This window comes from Protopterus annectens, chromosome 8.part0 (assembly GCF_019279795.1).
Source record: "Protopterus annectens isolate FY-2018-M chromosome 8.part0, PAN1.0, whole genome shotgun sequence".
Taxonomy (NCBI): domain Eukaryota; kingdom Metazoa; phylum Chordata; order Ceratodontiformes; family Protopteridae; genus Protopterus; species Protopterus annectens.
In genome coordinates this window covers 1,220,632,144-1,220,655,768 of record NC_056741.1, presented here as the reverse complement: position 1 = coordinate 1,220,655,768, position 23,625 = coordinate 1,220,632,144, and the positions used below count along the sequence as shown (strand labels likewise).

The 23,625-nt window shown below is 38.9% G+C and overlaps 1 protein-coding gene across 1 annotated transcript in view; it reads right to left on the bottom strand.

Moving 5' to 3' along the window:
* Positions 1-23,625, bottom strand: part of LOC122808441 (scavenger receptor cysteine-rich type 1 protein M130-like) — a gene marked incomplete in the record, with an annotated part of 758,816 nt that overhangs the window by 535,081 nt on the left and 200,110 nt on the right. Inside the window, 3 exon segments of the mRNA XM_044079404.1 lie at positions 554-862; positions 11,081-11,389; positions 21,922-22,317. Coding sequence (XP_043935339.1) covers positions 554-862; positions 11,081-11,389; positions 21,922-22,317 — 1,014 coding nt within the window.

The window sequence follows — 23,625 nt, the reverse complement described above, 5'->3', positions numbered from 1 at the left end:
GAACTTGTCAGAGATTTGGGATAATATTTGTAGCAGAATTACTTTCAACCTTAATACCTTGTTGAGCATACTCTAACACATGGCTAGGCTTAAAAAGGCCCTTGTAGTCATTAGCCTAGCAAACATCTATGCACCTATAAACCTATTACACATATGACCCTTGACCATGATTTCATAGTTAGAGAAAGAAGCTGCATTGCTTGGATACAAGCATTGCTCTTCATGTGATGATCTGTCTCCAGGTATGCAGCACAGAAAGATATACCACGATCTAAGCATAAGTTGTTGTTTCTTTCGGCTTTTCCCGGTTAGGGGTCACCACAGCAGAACTCCGGTCCACTAATGATTGGCAGTAGATTTTCACGTGCCGAGTTGCCGGCCCTGACGCACAACCTTCAACAAAGGTACGCCCATTCACGTATGTCTCCACACAGAAGATGATCTAGCTGAGAATCGAACAGGACAACATCTTACTGTGAGGCAACAATGCTACCGCAGCACCTAAGCACTGGAATAAAATCAAAATATCAAAAAAATATAACTATATTCTTACTTGAACAAATTACTCCGGCATCATTCTCATGTGTGCTTGTTTTTGCATGCTGTGATTTGCAGTTCCAAAAAGAACGCTCATTCCCCAAGCATTGCACATCTGTTAACCAAACTGGTCCTAAACCCTGTCCAAAGTCTGCATTCAGCAGGGCTTTTATGGCTACTCCACAGTTCAATTGCCTGCAGATCACATCAGCGTCCATTTTGTCCCAACCCTCGGAATAGATAGTCCCCCACTCTTCTCGTTTGAAAACTTCCACTGTTCCAGCACATTGGGTTCTGCCATAGGTCAGCCTCACCTGCACGCTCTCTGAAAAGCAACAAAACACAGGTGATAATTTCTCTTGTTGCAGTATTCAGTATTCTCACAACTTTTGCATTTAACCTATTTGTTTCTTATCAGTTTGTTAGACATAAGTACATAAAACAATTGTTGGTGTGATACTTCATAACCTGAGTTAGGTTTCCATTAGCTGTCATTGGATGGTAGAGATTAGAGATACATTAAAAAATCTGCAAGCTGATGGTAATACAAGAAATATTGTACAGTTGTTTGGCAAATGATTTTGCTTTTGCAGATAGCCTTCTGTTACATTTGTTTATTTAATGAACAATTAATTTAAAGATAATTGAGGTGTATACCTATAGGTAACAGATCTAGATGTTTTTATGAAGATTGCACTGCGTTATGAGACTAGCACAATTACACTGTATGTATGCATGTAATAAATTAAATATACCAATGGTCTCCAAAGAATAAAAGTAAAGAGATAGAATGTGATCCAGTGAACCTTCCGGATGGAAAAGTAGCATCCTTGTTAGACAGTAAAGAGCAAGAGTCATAAGTGTAATGGAAGCGGCATAGGATGAAGAGGCCACCCTCACTCTCTTATTATGTTTGTTTTAGAAAGGGAAGGCAAGAGATGAAGGAGAATATAAGCCAGAGGAGGAGCAGGGTTGGAGGCATAAGTATTCAAGTGAACGTAAGTCACTACCAGCATCTGAAGCCAGCAGCAGGACAAGCAGTATGACTGAATATTAACTGTGTCAAAACCTTTCATACTTTGCAGTTAAAGTACAATTTTGTGAATGTATTTGTTTAATACTGTACAGTGTTTCTATGCAGTGTGGAACATTTTTTCCCTGAGACTCATTCTATAAGTTGTTATTTGTTAACAAAGTACAAATATATAAATATATAAATAAGTACATTTTATGAAGGCAATTCTGATGGGAGTAACATTGCAAAAACATTTTATTGCCTCTTACAACATTCAGTTTTAGCACTCTGTTATAGTGCTTTCTGTGGCTACATAAATCACAAAATGCAGTGCAATGTATAATAATACAGCTTACATTAAGTTTACATTAAGCCTAAAACAAAACAAAAAAGAAAGGAAAAAACAAGGGGTGAAGCAATAGCTGACCTGCCTCTGGCCTGTTAGGTAGCTCAGTTTGTCCGAACAGTCTTGAAGAATGTCATCTCCATCCTTCTTTGTGGCCTGTTGAGATATGTCTTGTAGTAGAGAGGACCTCTTACCAAAACTTCAGACAAAGAGCATGCTGTGGTTATAAAGCTATTTCACCCTGCTGTCTTGACTCCCACTCGATCAGAACAATACTGCAGTTTTCTGAGTATTTCCCTCCCTCTTAAGTACTGGACAAACAAACATATGCAGCAGCTGCAAGGTCATTCCCACTGCTGTGTGGAATCCAGCTTAGGGCAAAGAAATAATGCAAGCTTGTGAACGTGATTGTTCTCATCCTACTGAGTAATGAGTAAACTGAATTAGTAAATAAGGACCAGCTCATCATCCGGGCAACTATTACCCATAAACAACTTTGTTTCACAAAGACCTGTACTCATGGGGTCTGTCATCCTAGAGTCCACTTCCTCAAGGAAGCTTCAGTCACCCACTCTCTCTACCAGCCCCATCCCTCCTAGTTCTGTCTGTCACAACCTTTTATAGGACTCAGACATTACCTTATTTTAGCAGCAGACTCAACTATCGCACCATGAATGTTCACGGTTTTATATAGAGATATTAGGTTTTGGCCACTGATCTAGACTTTATATTTATTACTGTCCCAAGATATTGTGGCAAACATGATTTATACCACCTTCCTATCATGCACCTCCCCCCCATGCAATGTACTTTATAGCCTACATTAAGTATTACATGACTCTATCTCTCTGCCCCATTCGAATCAAAGCTTCATAAGATATTCTATATAAAAGGCTACCAGGTGCATTCTTATGCTTGAGGTACATATCTTCATCACCGTATCTCTACATGCAGATTTATTCTAATGGACATAACTGCTATTAAATTTCTGATAATTTCACCCTCTTAACTCCACTGTGTCAGTCCCACTAATTTTACATGCAGTTTGTCACTCTATAAAACTCAAGTTTCTTTCCAAGCTCTGTATTAGACTAAAAGTTCCCTTTTTCTTTATGCTTTGACCACACAAAGGGCACTGGAATGAGCTGTTATCTTTTAATGCCTTGAGGCAACATTCACCTTAATCTTGACCCATTTAACCTCATCAGCTCACAGATTGAGTGCTGGTTAGACTGCCAGGGCATTAACTATAACCTGCAATAGCACACATAGTGCTAACACCAGACTACCTTTTGTACAAGGTTGGAAGGCCCTATTTTAGCCCACGCACCGTAAGCATAACCTAAAAACCTAGCTGAAATATCATATCAATGATAATAAACGTCTCCTGCTAGGTTGCAATCATTTTGACAGACCTCAGGATGAACAAAGTGCATGTTTTTTGGGTTGTTCTGCGGGTAGTCCCTGGTAGAGACTGGCAACATCACAATTGGGAGGTGTGGTCCAATGGGGGACAAGTTGATGAACATGGCTGAGCCGCTACGGAGGTGAGGCAATATTCAACACATTCTCATTGCATGCCCTACCCTCAGATGCTAACATGGAGGCTAGTGGGTGGGAGACACGAGATAGGCCTCATAAAGTAAAGAAAAAAAAAGAAAAAGAAACAGCAGCTGGCAACAGCCACCCCCCCCCCCCCAGGACACCCTTAAGTTCCATGACTGGTCCCAACACAGGTAAAACTGTGTTTTTTAAAAGGAGTGCTATTAGACCCAATGATGGATGGGAGCACAAGTGTAGAAAGGCCATAGTCTATCTTGTCCACTTGGTGTTAAGCTTCCCCTTCCTGTTCAGTATGCCTAATTGACCTAAATGTGGTTGTGCTGCATGTGCACTCACTTACAGATCTCAGGTTTGTATGAACTCCTTTGTTTACATCATGTACATGAGCCCTACTTTACCTCAGCATGTCCGACAGCCTGTGTTGGCTTAAGCTGGGGTTGCTCCTCATGTTGAGATCCTTGGGCTCTTGCATATTTGATTAGTAATGCTGCTTGGCATGCACACAAGGCTGATCATGTTAGCTCTTGTGCAATGAGTATGCAACATAGATGCATCCCTGGGATTATCTTATCAGTCGTAAGACTAGGTGCAACAACTTCTGATGATAAACCAGGTGCTCGATACAGCACAGGTATCTGTAACCACAGGAATTCCAAAGAAGCTATTCAATTCTTTTTGTTATTTAACAGCTTGTAAAGAGCTTTTAATATTGGATCTTGTGTTGAATGAGAAGATAGACAATCATAAAAGTCATGATTAAGTATTACTATTTCTTATTAACAACTGCGACAAAATAGGAGGGAATACACCACACAATTTATGTAAGTCCATCTAACATTAGGCTGTACCCCCCAAACCACTTTAGCAATGGGTGCTAACCCTAAGTCTAACATTACCCCTTCCCCAAATCTAACCCTACATCTTTCCTTAATAAAAACCTTCCTGTAACAATGCCAGTACACTAGACACACTCACACATACAGACATGCACAAACACACACTAACACTACATCTGTCCCATTACCTAATCCTGATCCTAACCCTATAATACACACATTCGCATACAAACATACAGCACCTATCTCTAATCTAACCTATCCCTGATCCTAACCCTAACTCACAAACACACGCACAAACACTATCACCCCCTCCAACCACACTCATCTATGTCAACAAATCACAGCTTCGATATTTGCACCACTTGGCTACACGTACCATCAAAATTAAACACCCCCTGCATTTTGCCGAACAAACAAATATTTGCAAAATACAGGGGAACCATATTCATAGGTGTGTGTGATTGTGTGTGTGTGTGTGTGTGTGTGTGTGTGTGTGTGTGTGTGTGTGTGTGTGTGTGTGTGTGTGTGTGTGTGTGCATGTGTATATATATATATATGTGTGTGTGTGTGTGTGTGTGTGTGTTTTATATATATATATATATATATATATATATATATATATATATCACAGCAGCACACTTGTGTTTTAGGTAGTGTTTTCAACTCACAGCAAATGGTTCTCTGGTTCTTTTCTTGACTGGGGTGCCTTCTGTAGAGTGCGCACACCCTCCCTCTGTTCATGTGAGATGCTGTGATTTTCTCACATGTTCCAAAGACAGGCAGTAGGTGAACTGGACACTCTAAGTTGTCCATAGATGCATTGTGTGTGTGTGATATGGAAGAATAACCTCAGCAGGGCTAACTACCTGGTGGTGTGAACTTTGGCTCCAGTCTAGATGATTGTCACTACTGATATGATACCCTAACCCTAGGTGCAAAAATAAGGGAAAAATGTGATTCATATATATGTGTGCATGTGTAGTTTACATTCATTCATTTGATCACATGTTCTTCTTCCCAAATGAAAAAAAATAAATCCCTCTGCCCAAGAAACCATCCCCAGTATCATTAAATGATTACCGGCCAATTGCACTTACCTCAGTAGTGATGAAGTGTTTCAAAATAATGGTCAGGGATCATAAATCATCCTGCCTACCTGCAACATTTGATCCTTTACAATTCGCCTACAGGCCAATTTGTTCTACTGTGGATGCCATAGCCTTAACATTTTATTACACCTTGGACCACCTGGAAAATAAGGGCTGTTACTTACACATGCTGTTCACAGACTTCAGCTCGGCCTTCAACATGGTTATTCCACAACAACTGCTGTCTAAGCTGAGTAAACTGGACATAGAAAACACAATATGCAACTGGATCCTCAAGTTCCTAAATGAAAGGCCACAGATAGTTTGACCTGGTAAGCACCACTCAAACAGCATCACCCTAAACACCGGTGTCCCACAAGGTTGCATACTCAGTCCACTTCTTTTCACAGTTCTAACACATGACTGCACAGCTATGCATCAGTCAAACAGAATCATCAGATTTGCAAATGACACCACAGTAATCGGCCTTATCAAGAAGTAAGATAAGGGGGCCTATAGGGAGGAAGTGAACCAACGTTCAGTGGTGCATCAGAAACAACTCAGCACTAAATGCTGAGAAAACCATGAAATCATCACTGATTTTAGGAAAAAGAAAAATCCACACACCACTATCATCATCAATGGTGCCACAGTGGAGAGAGTAAATAACACCAAATTCCTAAGGATACATATCTTGCAAGACCTAAGTTGGGCCACAAATACTTCCTACCTTATAAAGAAAGCCCAACAACATCTCCACTTCCTTAGGAGACTTTGTAGAGTTAACATCCCCCTACAAGTCCTACTCACCTTCTACAGAGCCACGATTGAGCGTACACTAACAAACAACATTATTGTCTGATATGGAAATTGCTCTCAAGCTGATCAGAGGGCACTAGATAAGATTGTTAAACAGGCCACAAAAATCATTGGCTCCAACATTCAATCCCTACAGGACACATATTCAAATAGATGGTATGGCAGAGTCCAAAAACTATTGAGGGATATACACCATCCAGTTCATAGACTGTTCAAATTCCTGCAGACAAAGAAGTGCTACAGAAGCATTAGATGCAGGACATCCAGGTTCCATAACAGCTTCTTCTCACATGCTATCAGACTGCTGAATAACAAATACATAGCCTAACTCACTACATGGGTAAAACATTATTTGTGTGCAATATGTCATTGTTGTTTACATAAACTCTCTGAATGGATCACTTCATACATCTCTATCTGCACTAGGAAAACTGTGAACTGTAAGTTTATGGTATAAATTGGTGATAGGTAAGTTTACATGTGTGTGTCTCATTTATTATAGTACTGTTTTTTTTTTGCATATCCTTATATTTCTAATGAGTCTATTCCTGCTGATGTATTTGTTGCGTTTCTAATGTAAATAGAGCTTTCCAATTTGTTTTACTTTATTTATTTTTTGTATCTTATTTTTATTTATTTGTTTATTTTTATTTAATTTATTTTTTTAATATTCTCTCTTCCTTCTATAAACTGTCATTCTTATGTTATGAGCCTGAGTATCGAAATTTCATGCAGTGATACACACTTTCCTCTGTGTTGATCTGTATGACAATAAAGTTTACTTTGACTTTGAAAAGCTGGCTTGCTTTATTAAAAATCAGCTGACCTCACAAACCAGATTTTTGTATGTGTGAGATTATGTTACACTGGGGAATTATATATATATATATATATATATATATATATATATATATATATATATATATAGGTATAGATATATAAATATATGTGTGTGCGTGTGTGTGCATGAGTGTATGTCAAGTGGACAAACTATCAAAACCTCAACCACACAATAAAAATAATAAAAAAATAAACTTCTGAAACACAATCAATCAAAAACAAACCAATAAAAGTCAAAATATATCCCCTACTACTTATATATACCAACAACTACATTCTAGATTGCACTATAGTAAACAAGAACAACTTCCTAATTCCCACTGTACCACAATCTTGCACATGCAAAGACCACCAATTTGCGATTAGTACATATCTGAACTCTTTTGCTGATCTTTGCTCTGTTCGACCATCTGAAAGTTCAAACACCTGAATTACATCCATTCAATATATATATATATATATATATATATATATATATATATATATATATATAAAATGTTTCGCTGTTCTTAAGACTTGAAATGTCTCAGTTGAGCTTGAAATTTTAGTATACATAACTTATACTGCCTTTTTGGGGGGGGGGGGCAAAAAGCTCTATGAATTCTATCCACATTTGTTTCCCAGGGTGTGAACCCACCAGGTCCTCAAGGGCAAGAGCTGTCCAGGGTAACCATCATCCAATCAGCCATCAGGGAGTTAGTGCTTTAAGTTGTACCACAGCTCTCTCTGATGATGACATGGCTAAAGGCATTATTTCAAGACAAGCTATGTCCCTATTTTGCACTTGTACATGCTCTTCCACACATTCATGAGAAGGGCTGCCATCACTGGCTTGAGTAGTCATGTCAACCACTGAATTGACCTGGCCCTCCGTTTTAACCTGCCCCTATCCTCCAACAAAAGTCAGGTCATCTCCTACAGCAGTAAGCCAATACAGATCATAGACAACAACCTTCTTCCCAGGGTGGGCGTGTGCATTCTTCCTTGTTTATGCTATCAGGTACATGAGCCCTACTTGAACTCAGGTTACCTGGGCCATAACCAGGGCTTTATTCCTGTATTACCTAAGCATGTGACCCTGCAATGTTCGTAGAAAGTTTTGTAAATATGTTGTGTATGACTAGCTCAAGTTTTTCCTGAGTTATTTCCTCAGGGAGTCCTTTGGTTTTAATGTTGCCCCTTCTAGACTGTCCTTTGAGGTCTGTAAGTGAATTTTTGAAGTGTGAATCAGTTTTTCATTTTCATCAATTTGTAGAGTTAATGAACATTGGTTATCTTCCAAATTTATAGGCTTGTTTCAGATTCTACAGTCATTCCAATAACTGATTAATTGTAATCAGGTATGTCTTCTGCCACTGGAGAGTTAGCCAGTATGGTCTCTTCATCAATAAATTGTGTCAGATGTTTTTTGGTCATCCTTTTAATCTGGGGAATGTGGAAAAAATCATAGTAAATAATGGTGCTTGGCCTTCCAGGCTTCAGTTATCACTGTTACTCTTGTCACTTTTACCAATTAAAATTTAAGTTGTATTTTAGGTTTTCAACACAGAGCTTACTCCTAGTTAACATGTAAGACTTCAGGGCATTATTTAAAAACAAACAAATAACATATTTTTTTCAATAGGGCAGCACAGTGGAACAGTAGACTGTTTTCACCCACAGCAAGAGGTTCGTCAGTTCAATTCTTAACTGGGGTGCCTTCTATGAGAAGGCTGCATGTCTTCCTTGTGTTCGTGTGGATTTTCTCTGGGTGCTCTGGTTTCCTCCCCCACTCCATAGACATACATTAGGTGGACTGGACACTGTAAATTGGTCATAGGTGTGAGTGATATGGCAAAAGGACCATGGCAGGGCTAGTCACCTGAAGGTTTGAACCTTGACACTAGATGATTGCCACTGTTGAAGTGACACCCCAACCCCATGTGGAAAAAGGGGCTCTGGGTGGATGGATGGAATTTTTTGGCCCCTGCATTCACATCACCAATCACAGCAAGACACTTGAGCACATTTTGGATCCGTATCAGTTTGTCAAATTAACTATTTATCAAATACCTCTTTGTCGAACTTTATTCAGCAAATCTTAATCCATCGAATGCTCATTTTAGCTAACTTATTCCCAGGGAGGAAAACTAGTTGGTCATCAATGGGAGTTTGCCCTTTTCCCCACTGTAGTGTGATCTCGGAGTTGGTATATTTAGTTAGGGAAGGTCTGAGTGGTGCAGCCCCCCACATTGGGGGGTGTGGGGGGCACCCCCCCCACCAGGGTGGGTTTTAAATTATGTGATTTCTTTTGTTAAGTTAGTAGGTTGGTTGACTAACTTTTTCCTTAGGAAAAAGTTTGCTAAAGCAAGTGTTTGATGGATTAGGATTCACTGAATAAAGTTCGTAGTTCGTTCGAGAAAGTGATATAGATCCGCACCTTTTACACCAATGTCATCACAACAAAATCTATTTTCAGACAACTTGTTTTCATCCTTTTAATTGCTGGCAGCGTTATACATCTTTATCTTTAATTTTTTTAGATTTATCCATCTTTTCTGGTAAGGTTTTTAGTGCAAAAAATAAAGATCCGGAGGATTCACTACCATTGACTCAAGGTTTTACTAATGTCACTTATTTTCCAAAGTTTTTGTCAGTCTTTAGACTTTGTTTCCTCCATTAATGATTTAGATTATAAAAGTACATTTAATGTCACTTTTTTCAGAAGCTTCTTGTCAATCCTTAGATTTTGTTTCCTACCCACTAATATTTTAGCTTGTGAAAGCAGAAGTAAAGTTGTTCTGCGCTAATGTAATTACGGGTGAATAATCGCATAGATATCTGTATTTATGACTGGCAGTTACATCATAAGACTAAACCTCTGACTTGTTAATAAGCTGCTTCCTGTACCAAGCGCACACAGACTGAATCTTTCCCCCTTCATTTGTCAACTATGTAACCTTGAGCAAGTCACTTAACTCGACAGTGGTTTGGGACAATTGGGAATTTGTGCTAGGCTCTTTATTTATTTCATGGTCTTCTGGACTATATATTTTATTAATTACCTGTGACACATGCAAATATGTTAATTGCACCCTTGCATATGAAATGAGTGTTACTGGCATCCTATTCGTGTTCAGATTGTATGTACGTATGTGCTTTGCAAGTATATCTAACAAAGTTAAACAAATAGGTTACATATTTAAGTATTTATTAGCATTAAAATTAAAAGTTCCTTAATGGCTGATTATTTAATTTATAATTCCATCTTCTGTAAGCCATTGTTGCAACTTAATGTTATAGTCTTTATTTCTGTGGATTTCTTTTAATTTAATGAGCAAAGATTTTTAAGATGAAAATGTTAAAATCCATATAGTCTTTTGATCTTGATGATTTCCAGGTTCATTCCAGAACTTCATATTAGCAGACCCATTAGTTGTAGGTTTAGTGAAGAACAGACTAGGAAAATATAACTCACCTAAGCATTTCTTTTGAAAAAATGCCATTATGATAGTTGTACTATTTATCACAGCACTGTTTTCAAGCCTGGTCCATCAAATAATGACTTTTCACATTGCTATTCGTGGAAACATTTTGTTTTCCTGAAAGCAGTATCTCCAGAATTGTTTATAATAAAATGACCTGTGCAATGATTCTTAAACTGGGTGTGAGTTTGGGTATGCCCGCTGCCCACATAAAACACTTGATTGTGTGATATGAACTTTTTGCAGAGGTGCAATTAGTCTACTTATCTTTGATAAAATAGTAGTTATCAAAAACTCATTTAAATAAATAATACCACAACATGGCATGTTTTTTCCTAAAACACTATCCATCAAGATGTAGTATTTACAAATTTTGTCTCTAATAAAAGAGATTTTAATATACTGTTATTCCAAACTCTCTATGATATATGTCAGAGTTTTTTCTCAACCTGCATTCATTTACTGTACAGTTTTCATATTTTGCCATTTTGTTTCCCATTTTCTGTCTGAATTAATTTGCATTTCTTAATGAAATACATATAATTAGAAACATGCAAGCAATACTATACCTGAGCATGCAACATGCACTAATTTGTTATGGTTACACTGCATGAAATTCCGTTTAGAGAAGCACTGCCAAAGGAAATTCTCATCCCCAGTGCACTGAGTAGATGATAACCAAGAGAATGAAGACTGATATTGTTTTAGATAAAATGAATCAAACTCTCCACAGCTCAGTTCCTTGCAGACTACCTTGCCAGAATCATTATCGAACATCTCATCACAAATTCCTCCTGACTGATTTTCATAATGAATTGCCACTCTTCCAGCACACTTAGTCTGATTACGTTCGGAAACCAGCTGTATACCGATTTGTTCTGCAATGAAAAAATATTACATGGGTTCAATTATTACACATATAGGAAGCATGAAGAGAGCAATCAATAAATGAATAAATAAAAATAATAAAGAATAATAAAAATAAATAATAATACACATTTTTTAGGTCCTTTTCTGAGGTGATCGGGAACCAGTCTCTGGGTAAGTGACTTGCTGAAGGTCACACTGTAAGTAAATGTAGACTGAGGGACTCAAACCCTGTACCACAAAAGCTACAGCATATAGCCTTAACCCTCTGCTCAAACTGCTAAACACAAAGAAAATGGGAAAAGAAAAAACTGATCCAGTATGTGCATGCAATAAAGTGGGTCAGCATAGCTATGCAAAAACATCACCAAAAATTAGAATGAAATTATACTCACTAAAGATACCAAATATGAACATTTGAAGCAGCAAAGTTCTGAGTCATAAAATGCTACCCAATCCCAGCTACACAATCTAATTTGTGCAAATATATAGCAATTAACAACAGCAATAATAATAATTATAATAATAATAATAATACCTTGGATTTAAATACGGTTTCTGAGTCTGTGCTAACTGCCTTACTCAGGTTGGGCAATTAATTCCAGTTGAGACACATGGTAAAGCACAGAGAAGTGCCTCGATAGCAGCGTAATACCATGTTTCTGAACTGAACACTGCTCTCAGACCTGACTGCCATAGAGTTCTCCCTACCAGCCAATGCATTACAGTTAACACAAACACCCACATCTAACACATGCACAGACACACACACACACACACACACACACACACACACACACACACACACACACACACACACACACACATAGACACACACACACACACACACACACACACACACACACACACACACACACACACACACACACACACACACACACACACACACACACACACACACACACAATCTCATATCCCTGATGCCACAAACAAGGCCTATGACTTGCACACACTCATAGAAACACTCACTTGCATACCTGAACACATGCTCCACCACATACACACCCACCCACCCACAGACACACACGCATTTGCTAATACTCATAGGTTCATACGTTCATAGGTGTTTACTAGGTCAATGGCCCCAGAGCATTTACAAGCCTAGCCCATAGAAGTGCTGTGGCATCATGCCACCTTTAGTTCCCTGTGCCTCTATCAAGTAGAGCCACTGGAGTGATCCCCAGGGTGAACTTTCTATTTCCCATCCACTCATTAAGATTTCTATTGAAAATGGCCAGTGAGGTACTTGACATGTATGGGAAGTCTATTCCAGACCATAGGCAGTCTCTGGGTTATGAACCTGTCCTTCCAGCATGTTCTGTTGATTGTGGTAATGAGGGATTGGGATTTCTTTGGTGCAGAGGGATTGGGATTTCTTTAGGTGCAACATTTCTAACAGGGCTGGGTCAGACATGGCTTTGTAAGTCAAGCAGAGATCGCCTCTTAATAGATGATATGCGACAGAGAAAAGCTGGATTTTATTTTAGTCTGTCTATGTAGGGCATGTGTTTAAGGCCTAGGATCCTCTTTGTGAGGTACTTTTGTGGTCTTTTCAGCTGTTGCATGTGTTTAGTGAGGTACATGTCAAATGGGACATTATACTCAATGACTGGTCTAATGAGGGAAGAATAGAGAGAGATGATGACCTCTTTCTTCCTGGATGCAAAACGCTTGGTAATGAGATGTGCCACATAGAAGGCCTTTCTGACCATAATGTCAATGTGGTAGTTGAAGGTGAGGTTGCTGTCAACCTGTGTCCCCAGATTAGTGGTTGTTTTAAGTGTCTACCGCAATTCTGCCTTTATAACTAGCATGAAAAATTTTGATGAGGGATCTCAACTTTTTGTTGAGGCTAATAGAGGAGTTTTTCCAGTCTTAGGACTTCACCTTTTTCTGCAACAGTTTCTTCCTTCTGTTGTAGAGTTTGTTAATGGTAGGGGAAGACCAGATGTTCCTTGTTTTGGAGGAGAGCATCTTGGTTCTGTTGGGTATGGCTAGTTCCATGCATTTATATACGTGTTTGTACAGTGCATCGGTGTATGATTCAGTGGTCATGCACCTATTTTCCATTTGCATGGGTGCCCTGTAGTTAGCCACCTCTGTTTTTAGCAGCCCAAAGTCAGCTTTGGAGAAGTTTTTCATGGTGGTTACCTTTGCTGGTGGTTTGGGTAAGATGTGGATTTCCATGGTAATTAGTTTGTGGTCGGATCTAACCAGGGAGGAATTGACTATTGGTGTTGAGCAACAGTTGCCCAGGTTAGTAATAACCAGGTCAAGGATGTTGCCTCCTCTAGTGGGGTTAAGAATGAGCTGGTCCAGCACATTGGAATTAATGAAGTCCAGGAAGCGTTGGGCAAGTGTATTGGTGCATGAGTAGTTTTCCCAGTTGATGGAGGGGTAGTTGAAGTCACCCAGTATGAGAGTGTTGGGTTGGACCCTAATAGTTTCCAGGGTGCTTAGGAACATGGAGTGAGAGTCTTGGGACATGGTTGGGGACCTATAGCAGGCTACAACATGAATTGCCATCTTACCCACTGTTAGTTGGACTTGAAGTATCTCCGATGCGTTATGCTGGGTTACTAGTCTGGAGGTGTGCATATCCTTTATGAATATGGAGACGCCACTGCTTTTGGAGCTTCAGTCCATGTTCTGGAGCTGAAAGGTGTGGAATGAGTTATAGCCTTGTAGCTCAGGGATGCATTCTGCTGCTTTAAACCAGGTCTCCTTATAGCAGAAATGTCAATGTTCTCCATTTTGAGGAGTGCTTCGAGTGAGTGCATCTTGAGATTTAGACTTCTAGCATTGAGCAGCATGACCCTCAGATTGCATTTATTTATAGCTGTTATGGCAGTAATTTGGTCTTTGGAAAACCATCTAAAAAAGGCACTATAGGGGTGGCATGAGCCTTAGCCAATATCCAGAAACCTAGGGGTGACAGATGCAGGTCATCTCTAGCAAGAATCGAGGTCTGTCAATCATGTCATCCCAAGCAGACAGATAATGGATCCCCTTAATATGACACCAGAAACTTAGCCAATTGTTGAAGTCAATCATTTTCTGCTTATACTGCAGTATCATTCTGGGCGATGTAGGATGCTGCTCAGGGCTAGAGTCATACCTGCCTGGGCCTCATAATCTAAGAGCTCCTCCATGTCTCTTTTCATGTAGTCCAGGGAGGTGCATCTCAGGTCATTCACCACCCACATGGACAATGACTTGTACTTGTTGTGGACTGACCTGAGTGCATGTGTTACGTGTCGAATCCTGGCACCCAACAGACAGCTGACTGTTACCTTCTCCTTATTCATTATAAAGCTCATTCTTTGGAGATGCACTGCTTTTGTAACAAATGTATTTACTTATTCTCTTTGTCAGTTTGTAAAGAATGCAGCTTTTCCTAAATGCAATTTCTACAAAAGATAAATATTTAATGACAAGACATTTGTACCAACATGTACCATATTCCTGTCATCGTTAGTTTTTAATATGCCAAGATTATTCAGGGCATTTTTCACATCATTTATTTTGGGTCATGCGAGACACACAACTAGAGTTTTTTTTGTGTGTGTGTGTGTGTGTGTGTGTGTGTGTGTGTGTGTGTGTGTGTGTGTGTGTGTGTGTCTTACAAACATACAAAAGGCCCTATCCTTTAATCATGGAATCAGTTATAACCAACATTTCTTTATCTTTTACAGACAAAACAGATGTTGAGGATTTTAACTGTTACTCTGATCACTTGTGATTAAAAAAAATATATTCAGCCACTATGTGTTCTTCTGCTTTATTTTTTATAATTTTTTTCTTCACAGTGATATGTCTAACAGAATTTCACATCTGCCATGTTCTCTTCCTATTTTTTTTCTAAGCTGTATTTTTTTTTTTTTTTTGCTAAATATTGCCTATTGGGTCATTTACAATTCGATCCTTACTCGTGGCACTTGAGCCAGTTCTGCAGTTCCATTTTACCTGTTTCCATTGTCCTGGTTTATATCTGCAGTGCATACTGTCATGTGCTCTCATGGGGTCTATATCACATCATCGAACGTCTATAAGTTCGAACAATGTAATATCGAACCCAAAAGTCCGAAACCGCACAATAACGAACACACAGAACAGTGTTTTTTTCCCAGGGAAAAAAATCGCTGTTCCCTAACAAAAAAAAAAAACATAAACCTTAAAATAAAACTAAAGTGGGGGGCTGTGCCCCCCACAGCCCCCAACTTAAATATACAAACTTCGAGATTGCACCACAGTGGAGGAAATAGCAAAGCCCCAAAAATGCCCCACCGATTTTTTTTCCCTAGGAAAAAAAAATCAATGTGCTGTGGCTTTGCTATTTTTACATTTAGGACTTTTGGGTTCGATATTACATTGTTCGAATTTATATAAGTTCGACGATGTGATATAGACCCGCTCTCATGACCTTATGTCACATGAAACTAATTTTTTCACTTTCTTTCTAATAGTGACACTCTCTAGAGAATGTAGTGGTTGTCTCTTCCTATATTATTTGTTTCTTAACCATATGCAGACTTTCATTGGTGCCAGCATTTTCTGTATATTATGGGCCTGTGTTCTGACTTTCCTCCACTCCTTTCTAACCTCAGACTCACAGGAGTATTTACTACCCCTCTACATGTCTTTTGTAGCATATTTATTTTGTCTGTTCCTTTCGCCAGTCATAGCATTATTTCTCCCTTCAATTTAACCTGTTAAGTTTTCCATTGTTTGTTGCTGTACTATACATCTGACATATTTTCCATATGGATTGCAACTGAACTTTTTGGAAGATAGACATGAAAAATTTGTAACATTACGAGAACTGCCATAATCTCCAGTATGCTGATGTGCAGTAAGGATTCTTATTGTGACTATTGCCCTTGGCCTGTCTGCCATAAGCAATTAACCCCCAGGATAGATGCATCTACAGTGACTGTAACCATGCCTCTCAGCTATCCAGATTTTCACAAAATGTCCAGAATTTTGCCTTATATTTTCAGTCTGTTCCTCATAAATTTGTAGTTTTCTGACAAATCACTAAATGATGACAAGCATTTGAATTTCAGGCTTCACATCCTTCAGAAAATGTATACAAACACAAATCCTGTTAAGTCATGTTACTCTAGCAACTTTCCACGTTTAACAGAGCAATATGAAAAATTTGTCCCTGTTTGTGGGCATTTGTCCTCCCACTATTATATTAAGCTTTGTCCAGATTTCTTGCTCTAAGAAGTTGAGAGGTATCACTGTGACTGAGTAACTAAATCACAATAACCATGAATGATATATAGTTATTAGCTGCTTCGCATTCTAATCATGAGTAAATCCTGTCATAACCTGTGGCAGAAGTGTTCAGGAACCAGTCAAATCACTTAGGCAGATTTGCTCATGGCATAATACTTAACACATTAATCTCCCAGTCATCAGCATTTTAAACAAACTGTTAAGTGACTTTCAACATCACCAAATGCAAAATATTTATTTGTTAATGTATGCATTGTTTATCAAAATATACCAAACTTCAGTGAATAATTTTCATAAACTATCAAATCAATACTTTCCCTCCTTAAAGCACGTGCAACAGCTCTCAGCAAAAACAATGTAAATGATGACCTGTAGCAAGCCACATTTCATTATATATTAAAAAGGTTAGAAGTGGTCATTTTTTCATTACAATCCACAACTATTTTACATTTACATTTCATTACAATCCACAACTATTTTACATTTACATACTATATCACCAAAGCACACATTTACTGTACATTTTAGATCTTGGCGGTCAGTGTGCTACAATGGAAATTAAATGGATGAAACTAAACTGAAACATTCAGACTTGTCTCTGTCTTTGCTTTATGAAACTGACATAATTATGGAAATTGATAATGACCAATAATGAAAAAGAATAGCATGATTCTAATATATATTCCACATTAAACTAAAACTCTAGCTATGAGCTATGTCATCAAAAGTAATTCTGATATTGGACAGAAAAGCGAAATATATGAAACACATCCACCAAATATTCATAGAAATAGAGCAATTTACATTTTCAGCAACTCATATCTGGTAGTATGTGTAGAAAATGCACATAAATGCACAGTATAATGGCAGTAATCCATGGCATGGGGGATAAGTTATGGTGGGATTTAAGTTTTCCTAGCTAGATCATTTTACACATTAATCTTCCTATATGGCAGTAAATCAGACCATAACTTAGGTTCATAGGTTCATAGGTAGATACTAGGCTATCTGCCCTAGGGCATTTATAAGCCTAACCAGAGTGTATTTGGCTTCCGCCTCCCTATTAGATTAGCCTACTGTGCCTCTGTAAAGTAGGTCACAGAAGGTACCCTTTTAAGATTAGTTTACTGTGCCTCTGTCTAGCAGGGACACAGAAGAGATCCCAGGGGTGAATTTGCGATTTCCCATCCACGCGTCCAGATTTCGCTTGAACAGGGTCAGCGAGGGGCTATGTCTAACATGAATTGGGATTCTATTCCAGAGTGAGGGGAGCCTCTGGGAAATGAATCTGTCCCTCCAGCATGTCCTATTTATTTTTGTGCTGAGGTTTAGGTCCCTGGAGCGTGTAGCTCTAAGGGACTTGGATTTTTTGAGGTGGAGCATGTCCATTAATTCTGGGTTTGACATGGCTTTGTATGTCAGGCATAGATCGCCTCTGAGTAGGCGGTGAGCAACTGAGTAGAGCTAAAGTTTCTTTAGTCGAGCTGCATAGGACATCTGTTTGTAGCCCATGATCCTCTTGGTGAGGTACTTTTGGGGTCTCTCCAGTTGCTGCAGGTGTCGGGTAAGGTACATCCCAACAGGGGCATTGTATTCAATTATGGGTCTGATGAGTGACGAGTAGAGGGGCACAATGACCTCTCTTGATCTAGATGCGAACCCTTTCCTGATAAGGTGGGCTATATAGAAGGTCTTCCTAACCACTTTGGCAATGTGATTATCAAAGGAGAGATTACTATCTACGTTGGTCCCCAAATCTCTAATTACTTCTTCCGTACTTAATGGATTACCACCTATGTGGTAATTTGTGGGCACCCTGTTTTTCCCAAAGGGGATGACTATGCACTTTTTAGCATTTAGCTTGAGGCCATGGCTCTGGCACCAAGCATCCATCTCTGTGAGACCCTTTTGGAGGATGCTTGTGTCAGCTGGAGATTCGATTATGGCCCCAGTTTGCAGTCATCTGCGAACTTTGTCAGCCATAATCCCCCCGTGTTAGCCTGAACCTCAGAGAAGTATATACCGAACAAGAGAGGTCCCAGAACTGAGCCCTGTGGGACACCACTTGTAACTGGTTTGGATTCGGACATGGCACCTGTGATTCTGACCATGTGGGTTCTATCTCTGAGCCAGTTTGCAACCCATCTTGTGATATAGGGGTTGATATTTAAGCTGGTAAGCTTATTTATGATGCCCGAGTGGGGCATTGTGTCGAAGACTTTTGCGAGGTCCAGGTAGGCTGTGTGGACTACCTTGCCCTCATCTATGGCTTTGGTAACTGTTTCAAAGAAATAAACTAGGTTTAAGAGGTAAGATCTGCCCTTAACAAAGCCGAATTGGGTAGGGTCCAGTGTCTGGAGGCTCCCAATGTCTTTGTTTATGAGTTCCATGATAATACGCTCCATAGCTTTACAGACCAGACTAGTCAGGCTTATGGGGTGATAGTTTCCGGGGTCCGTTGTGGCACCAACTATGTGGAGTGGGACCACTGTAGCTGTACGCCATTCTTTGGGTACATATCCTGTAGTAAGGCTAAGTTTGAACAGTGACTTAATGTGGGGGTTCAGATCTTCTTGGAGCTCGTGTAAGACACAGCCTGGGACACCGTCCGGTCCCATAGATGCTGTGTTTTTTGCTTTGGACAGGGCAGCTTTCACCTGTGCATCTGTGATGTCAGGGAGGTTACATTCAGTTGGGATAGGCATTTGCTCCTTTGGGGGAAGGGGGGGAGAAGTTTGCGCTGAATCTGTCTGCCAGGATGTTGGCTATGCTTGTAGGTTCAGTATATTTTGTACCATTATGCAACAATTCAGAGCATATCTGGGAGTTTCCACCCATATTCCTGACATAACTAAAGAAGGCCTTGTGATTATCTTTAGTGTCTAATGCAATTTTTCTTTTGAAACTGGCCTTTGATGATTTTATGAGGGATCAAAGTTTCTTGCTAATACTGATCAAAGATCCCTTCCCTTTTTGGGATTTTGCTCTGTCATGTAGTAGCTTCCTCCTTCTGTTGTATAGCTTATTTATGGCCGGGGTCCACCAGACCGGTCTCCTGTTTTTGGAGGAGTGAGTCTTGGTTTTATTTGGGATAGCATGATCCATGCATTCCTGCAGGTGTGCATAGAATGCATTTGTAAAGGATTCTGCGGATTGGGCTGTATTATCCTCTGGCCCAGGGGCTTTGAAGGATTCCACCTCAGTCTTGAGAAGTGCAAAGTTGGCCTTTGAGAAATTCTTTACAGTGATTTCCTTGGCTGGGGGTGGGGACGGGATATGGATGTCCAGGGAAATTTGTTTATGGTCTGATCTTACCAATGAGTGGTTTACTTCTGGTGTGGAACATAGAGTCCCCATGTTGGTGATGACCAGGTCCAATATGTTGTTCCCTCTTGTGGGAGTGGTGACCAGTTGTTCCATTGCATTACAGTTTATAAATTCAAGTAACCGTTGGGTGAGGGTGTTTGGGCTTGTGTAGTTTTCCCAGTCAATGTTTGGGTAGTTGAAGTCACCCAATAACATAGTGTTTGGAGAGACCTTCATATTCTCCAGTGTTCTTAGTTTTGTAATAACTGCACAGCTGAGGGCTGGTCAGATCATTAGGTGAAAGACAATGTTTTGGATCCCATGAGTGATTTACTATACAAGAGTCCATGGCATAGTAGTGCCTGATTGTTGTTACACAGCAAACCATTTACAATACTGCATAGTGTACATTTTCAGGAAGTTGTCTGCTGCATCTGATTCAATTTAATTGTCTTGCTAAAAATGTGTAGCTACAGTAGTGAGGAAATCCTTTTGTGTGGCACAACTTATAAGTAAAGGCATGGCATCAAGATCAAAGGAAGTTATAGTGCCATTGTACTCAACTCTCTTCAGGCCCATAATCAACTACAATGCTGCCTTCTGCATGTATGTAACCAGGCACTTACACCAACTGGAGCACACCCAGAGGGTTTTCACTAAAAAAATACAAAGATACAAAGTGTAAGACACATGTCTTATGCAGACTAGCTAAAGGCCCTATCCCCTTACTCTGTCTCATATCATTTATTGAGAGGGTACTTATGCCTGACCTACAAGGCATTCTCTGATCCAGCTCTGATGAAAATGTTACATATTCACAAGAAAAATTATACAAGGGTAACGCATTCCATGGACCTAAACCTTATAATTCTAACAGCACTTGCTAGAGAGAGAAAGATTCATATCTCAAAGGCTACTTCTTCTATGGAATAAACTTTCCATCTTCATAAAAATAAAGCACATCCCCCACTCTCTTCAAATTGAATTTGGATAAATGGATGGGGAACCATAAATTCACTCCTGGGGGTATTGGCCATGTCCCTTTTGGAAAGCAGCAGTCTGTAAAATTCCTCACGGCTCCAACACCCAAAGACAAACTACCATGATACTACCACATCCCATATCTGGGGAATTAAAATATAATATTGCATATTCTGGGTATTATTGGCTAAGCCTAGTTATTACCAATGAACCTATGAACCTATATTTGTTAGGAATTAGCTGTCTTCAAGGCAGACTCACACACATACACACACACACACACACACACACACACACACACACACACACACACACACACACACACACACACACACACACACACACATGCACTTATTTATTAAATTATATCTAATTTTATTTTTGTTTACAAATGTAAATATCGTTTTTATATATTTTGTTCTGAAACTCTTTTACAAGAAAAAGAAAACAATGACTGCAGGACAAAATCTTAATATTCAGAGCTGTTTCTAAGTTAAGAACCAGCATGTTGGTGGCTTCTAAAGGAGCACAAGTCAAATTAAGTCTTACTGAGCATCATATATTTGTGTGTTTCACATACTTCTCAACCCCCTAGTGCAAGGAATCTGGACAAAGTTGAAAATAATGGAGGACAAAGGCCCCAAAATACGGACAGATTTTAAATATTGCTCTTAGAAACTTGTTGGAGAAACAGGATTTGCATTATTGCATTTTATGAAGGATATGAAGTCTCAAACTCAAATGTATGTCATTATTTATGACTTTAATCCTCTGATTTGTCAGAAAAACATAAATTTTATGAGGAACAGGTGAAAAACGTGATGCAAAAATCTGGGCATTCTGCCAGAATCTGGACAGTTGAGAGATACAGTGTTTCTTTCTGTTACAGTTGGGGCTGAAAAGCAATTCACTTCTTTTTGTTCTGTTTCCAAAGCAGAGAATCAAAGCAATAAGAAAATTCAAGACAGTGAATTTAGTAAGAGCATATTACCTGAGCATTTGATCACTGCAACCTCTGTGTAACTGAATTGTGCCACATCTGTATCATTGGGTCTTGGAGCGTCTGTTGGACTATTGCCACCCACAATGTCTTTATCATTGCTCATTGCACTTTCCATGCAGTTCTTGCTGGAATTTCCACATATACAGTACTGTAGTCTAGATTCATTGCCAGTGCATTCAAAGTGCTCTTGCCACCATGGCACATTACTTGTTCTTCTCTCAGTGCTGTTGGATATGGACTGACCGCAATACAACTGTTTACAAGCAACATTACTGGCTTTCTCATCCCAGTTTTTAGCAGGTATCGCATTCCAGTAATTGTTGTAAAAAATTTCTACTCGGCCAGAGCAGGTATCATTTCCCTGCAGACGGAGTTTGATATGTCCTGTATGAAATTGATAAGATTATGTGATAGCATGCTCATTATTAAAAAACAGCTCTAAATGTATCATAACTGGTCAGTGGAAATGATTAGAACTTCTAAAAACTAATTCAAGGTGATTAAAATAAAACAGGTATAACCGTTTATAAAGAAAAATGGCAAGGGCAGAATTGTTAATCAAACTTTTAAAACATCGTTAAAAATCAATACTTTTTGAGCATGCCAAATGGTCATGGTTTCATTATACTGGCTAAGCCATTGATTATACAACTAAAAACATGCTCCCTCTTTGAATTAACACTTTTTGCCAGACAATTTGTATATAATTACACTCTTGTACATAACACATACTTTATTACCTCACTTGTATACGGTGTTGTGATTATTAACAACATAATCTTTATCATCTTGCTTTTGAATTGCTTATATCTTCAGTAAACAGACTTGTATGTACACAACTTATATTACCTCTGTATGTAACATAACTGCTCTTGTGCATTAATGTGGGAATATTTTTAGAACACAAGGGTAGCAATGTACATTAACAATTCATGGATGTCATATTTTTCTGGTTCATATGTTGTCTGAATTTTACCCGTACAAAGGTAAACTCCCATATCAAACCTATGTTAAGAAATCTGAAGTAATAATTAATGGGAAAATAAATATTTTAAATGAAATAGGACTGTAGTTTTAAGATAGCCTAAACTGCAGATGTGGTCGAACTTATAAGACTCCTGAAAGTTTCTGTACCAGTTTGTTTCAGAGAGAGAGATGCATCACCTTTTTGGTACTGCCTGCTGTCTGAAGTCCTAGAATTTCTTGTCATTTGTAAAAGACATAAAATTAGTACATAAAGCATCTAATTCTCAAATCTTGATTCCTGCACTGTAACACTAACAGCATATAACTATCTCTAGAATAACCATATGCCTTTTATCTGTTATCTTTTGAAGACTGGTTTTATTTATCTTGCTTTCTACTGCTGGTATACTTTACCTTCAATGGATTTTATTGACCCGGTGCATTCTATTTTACAAGCTTAATGCATATCTATTGTACATTTCTCTTTATTATATTATTTCAAGTTGTATTAATTTTCCAGCCATTTGTAAATCTTTGGTCACATATGAAAACATTATGGACTTTCTAGTGTTGTATTATTTTTCATGCAGTCAAAAATAATGCATGTGTTGTTACAGACTCATGCTAGTGCAGTTTCAGTACATTAATGGGTAGTGCATTCACCTTTATTTAACAAGGCTGTGGGCTCTGTTCCGCCAGCAGGGAGATGGATTAATTTTTCTAAAA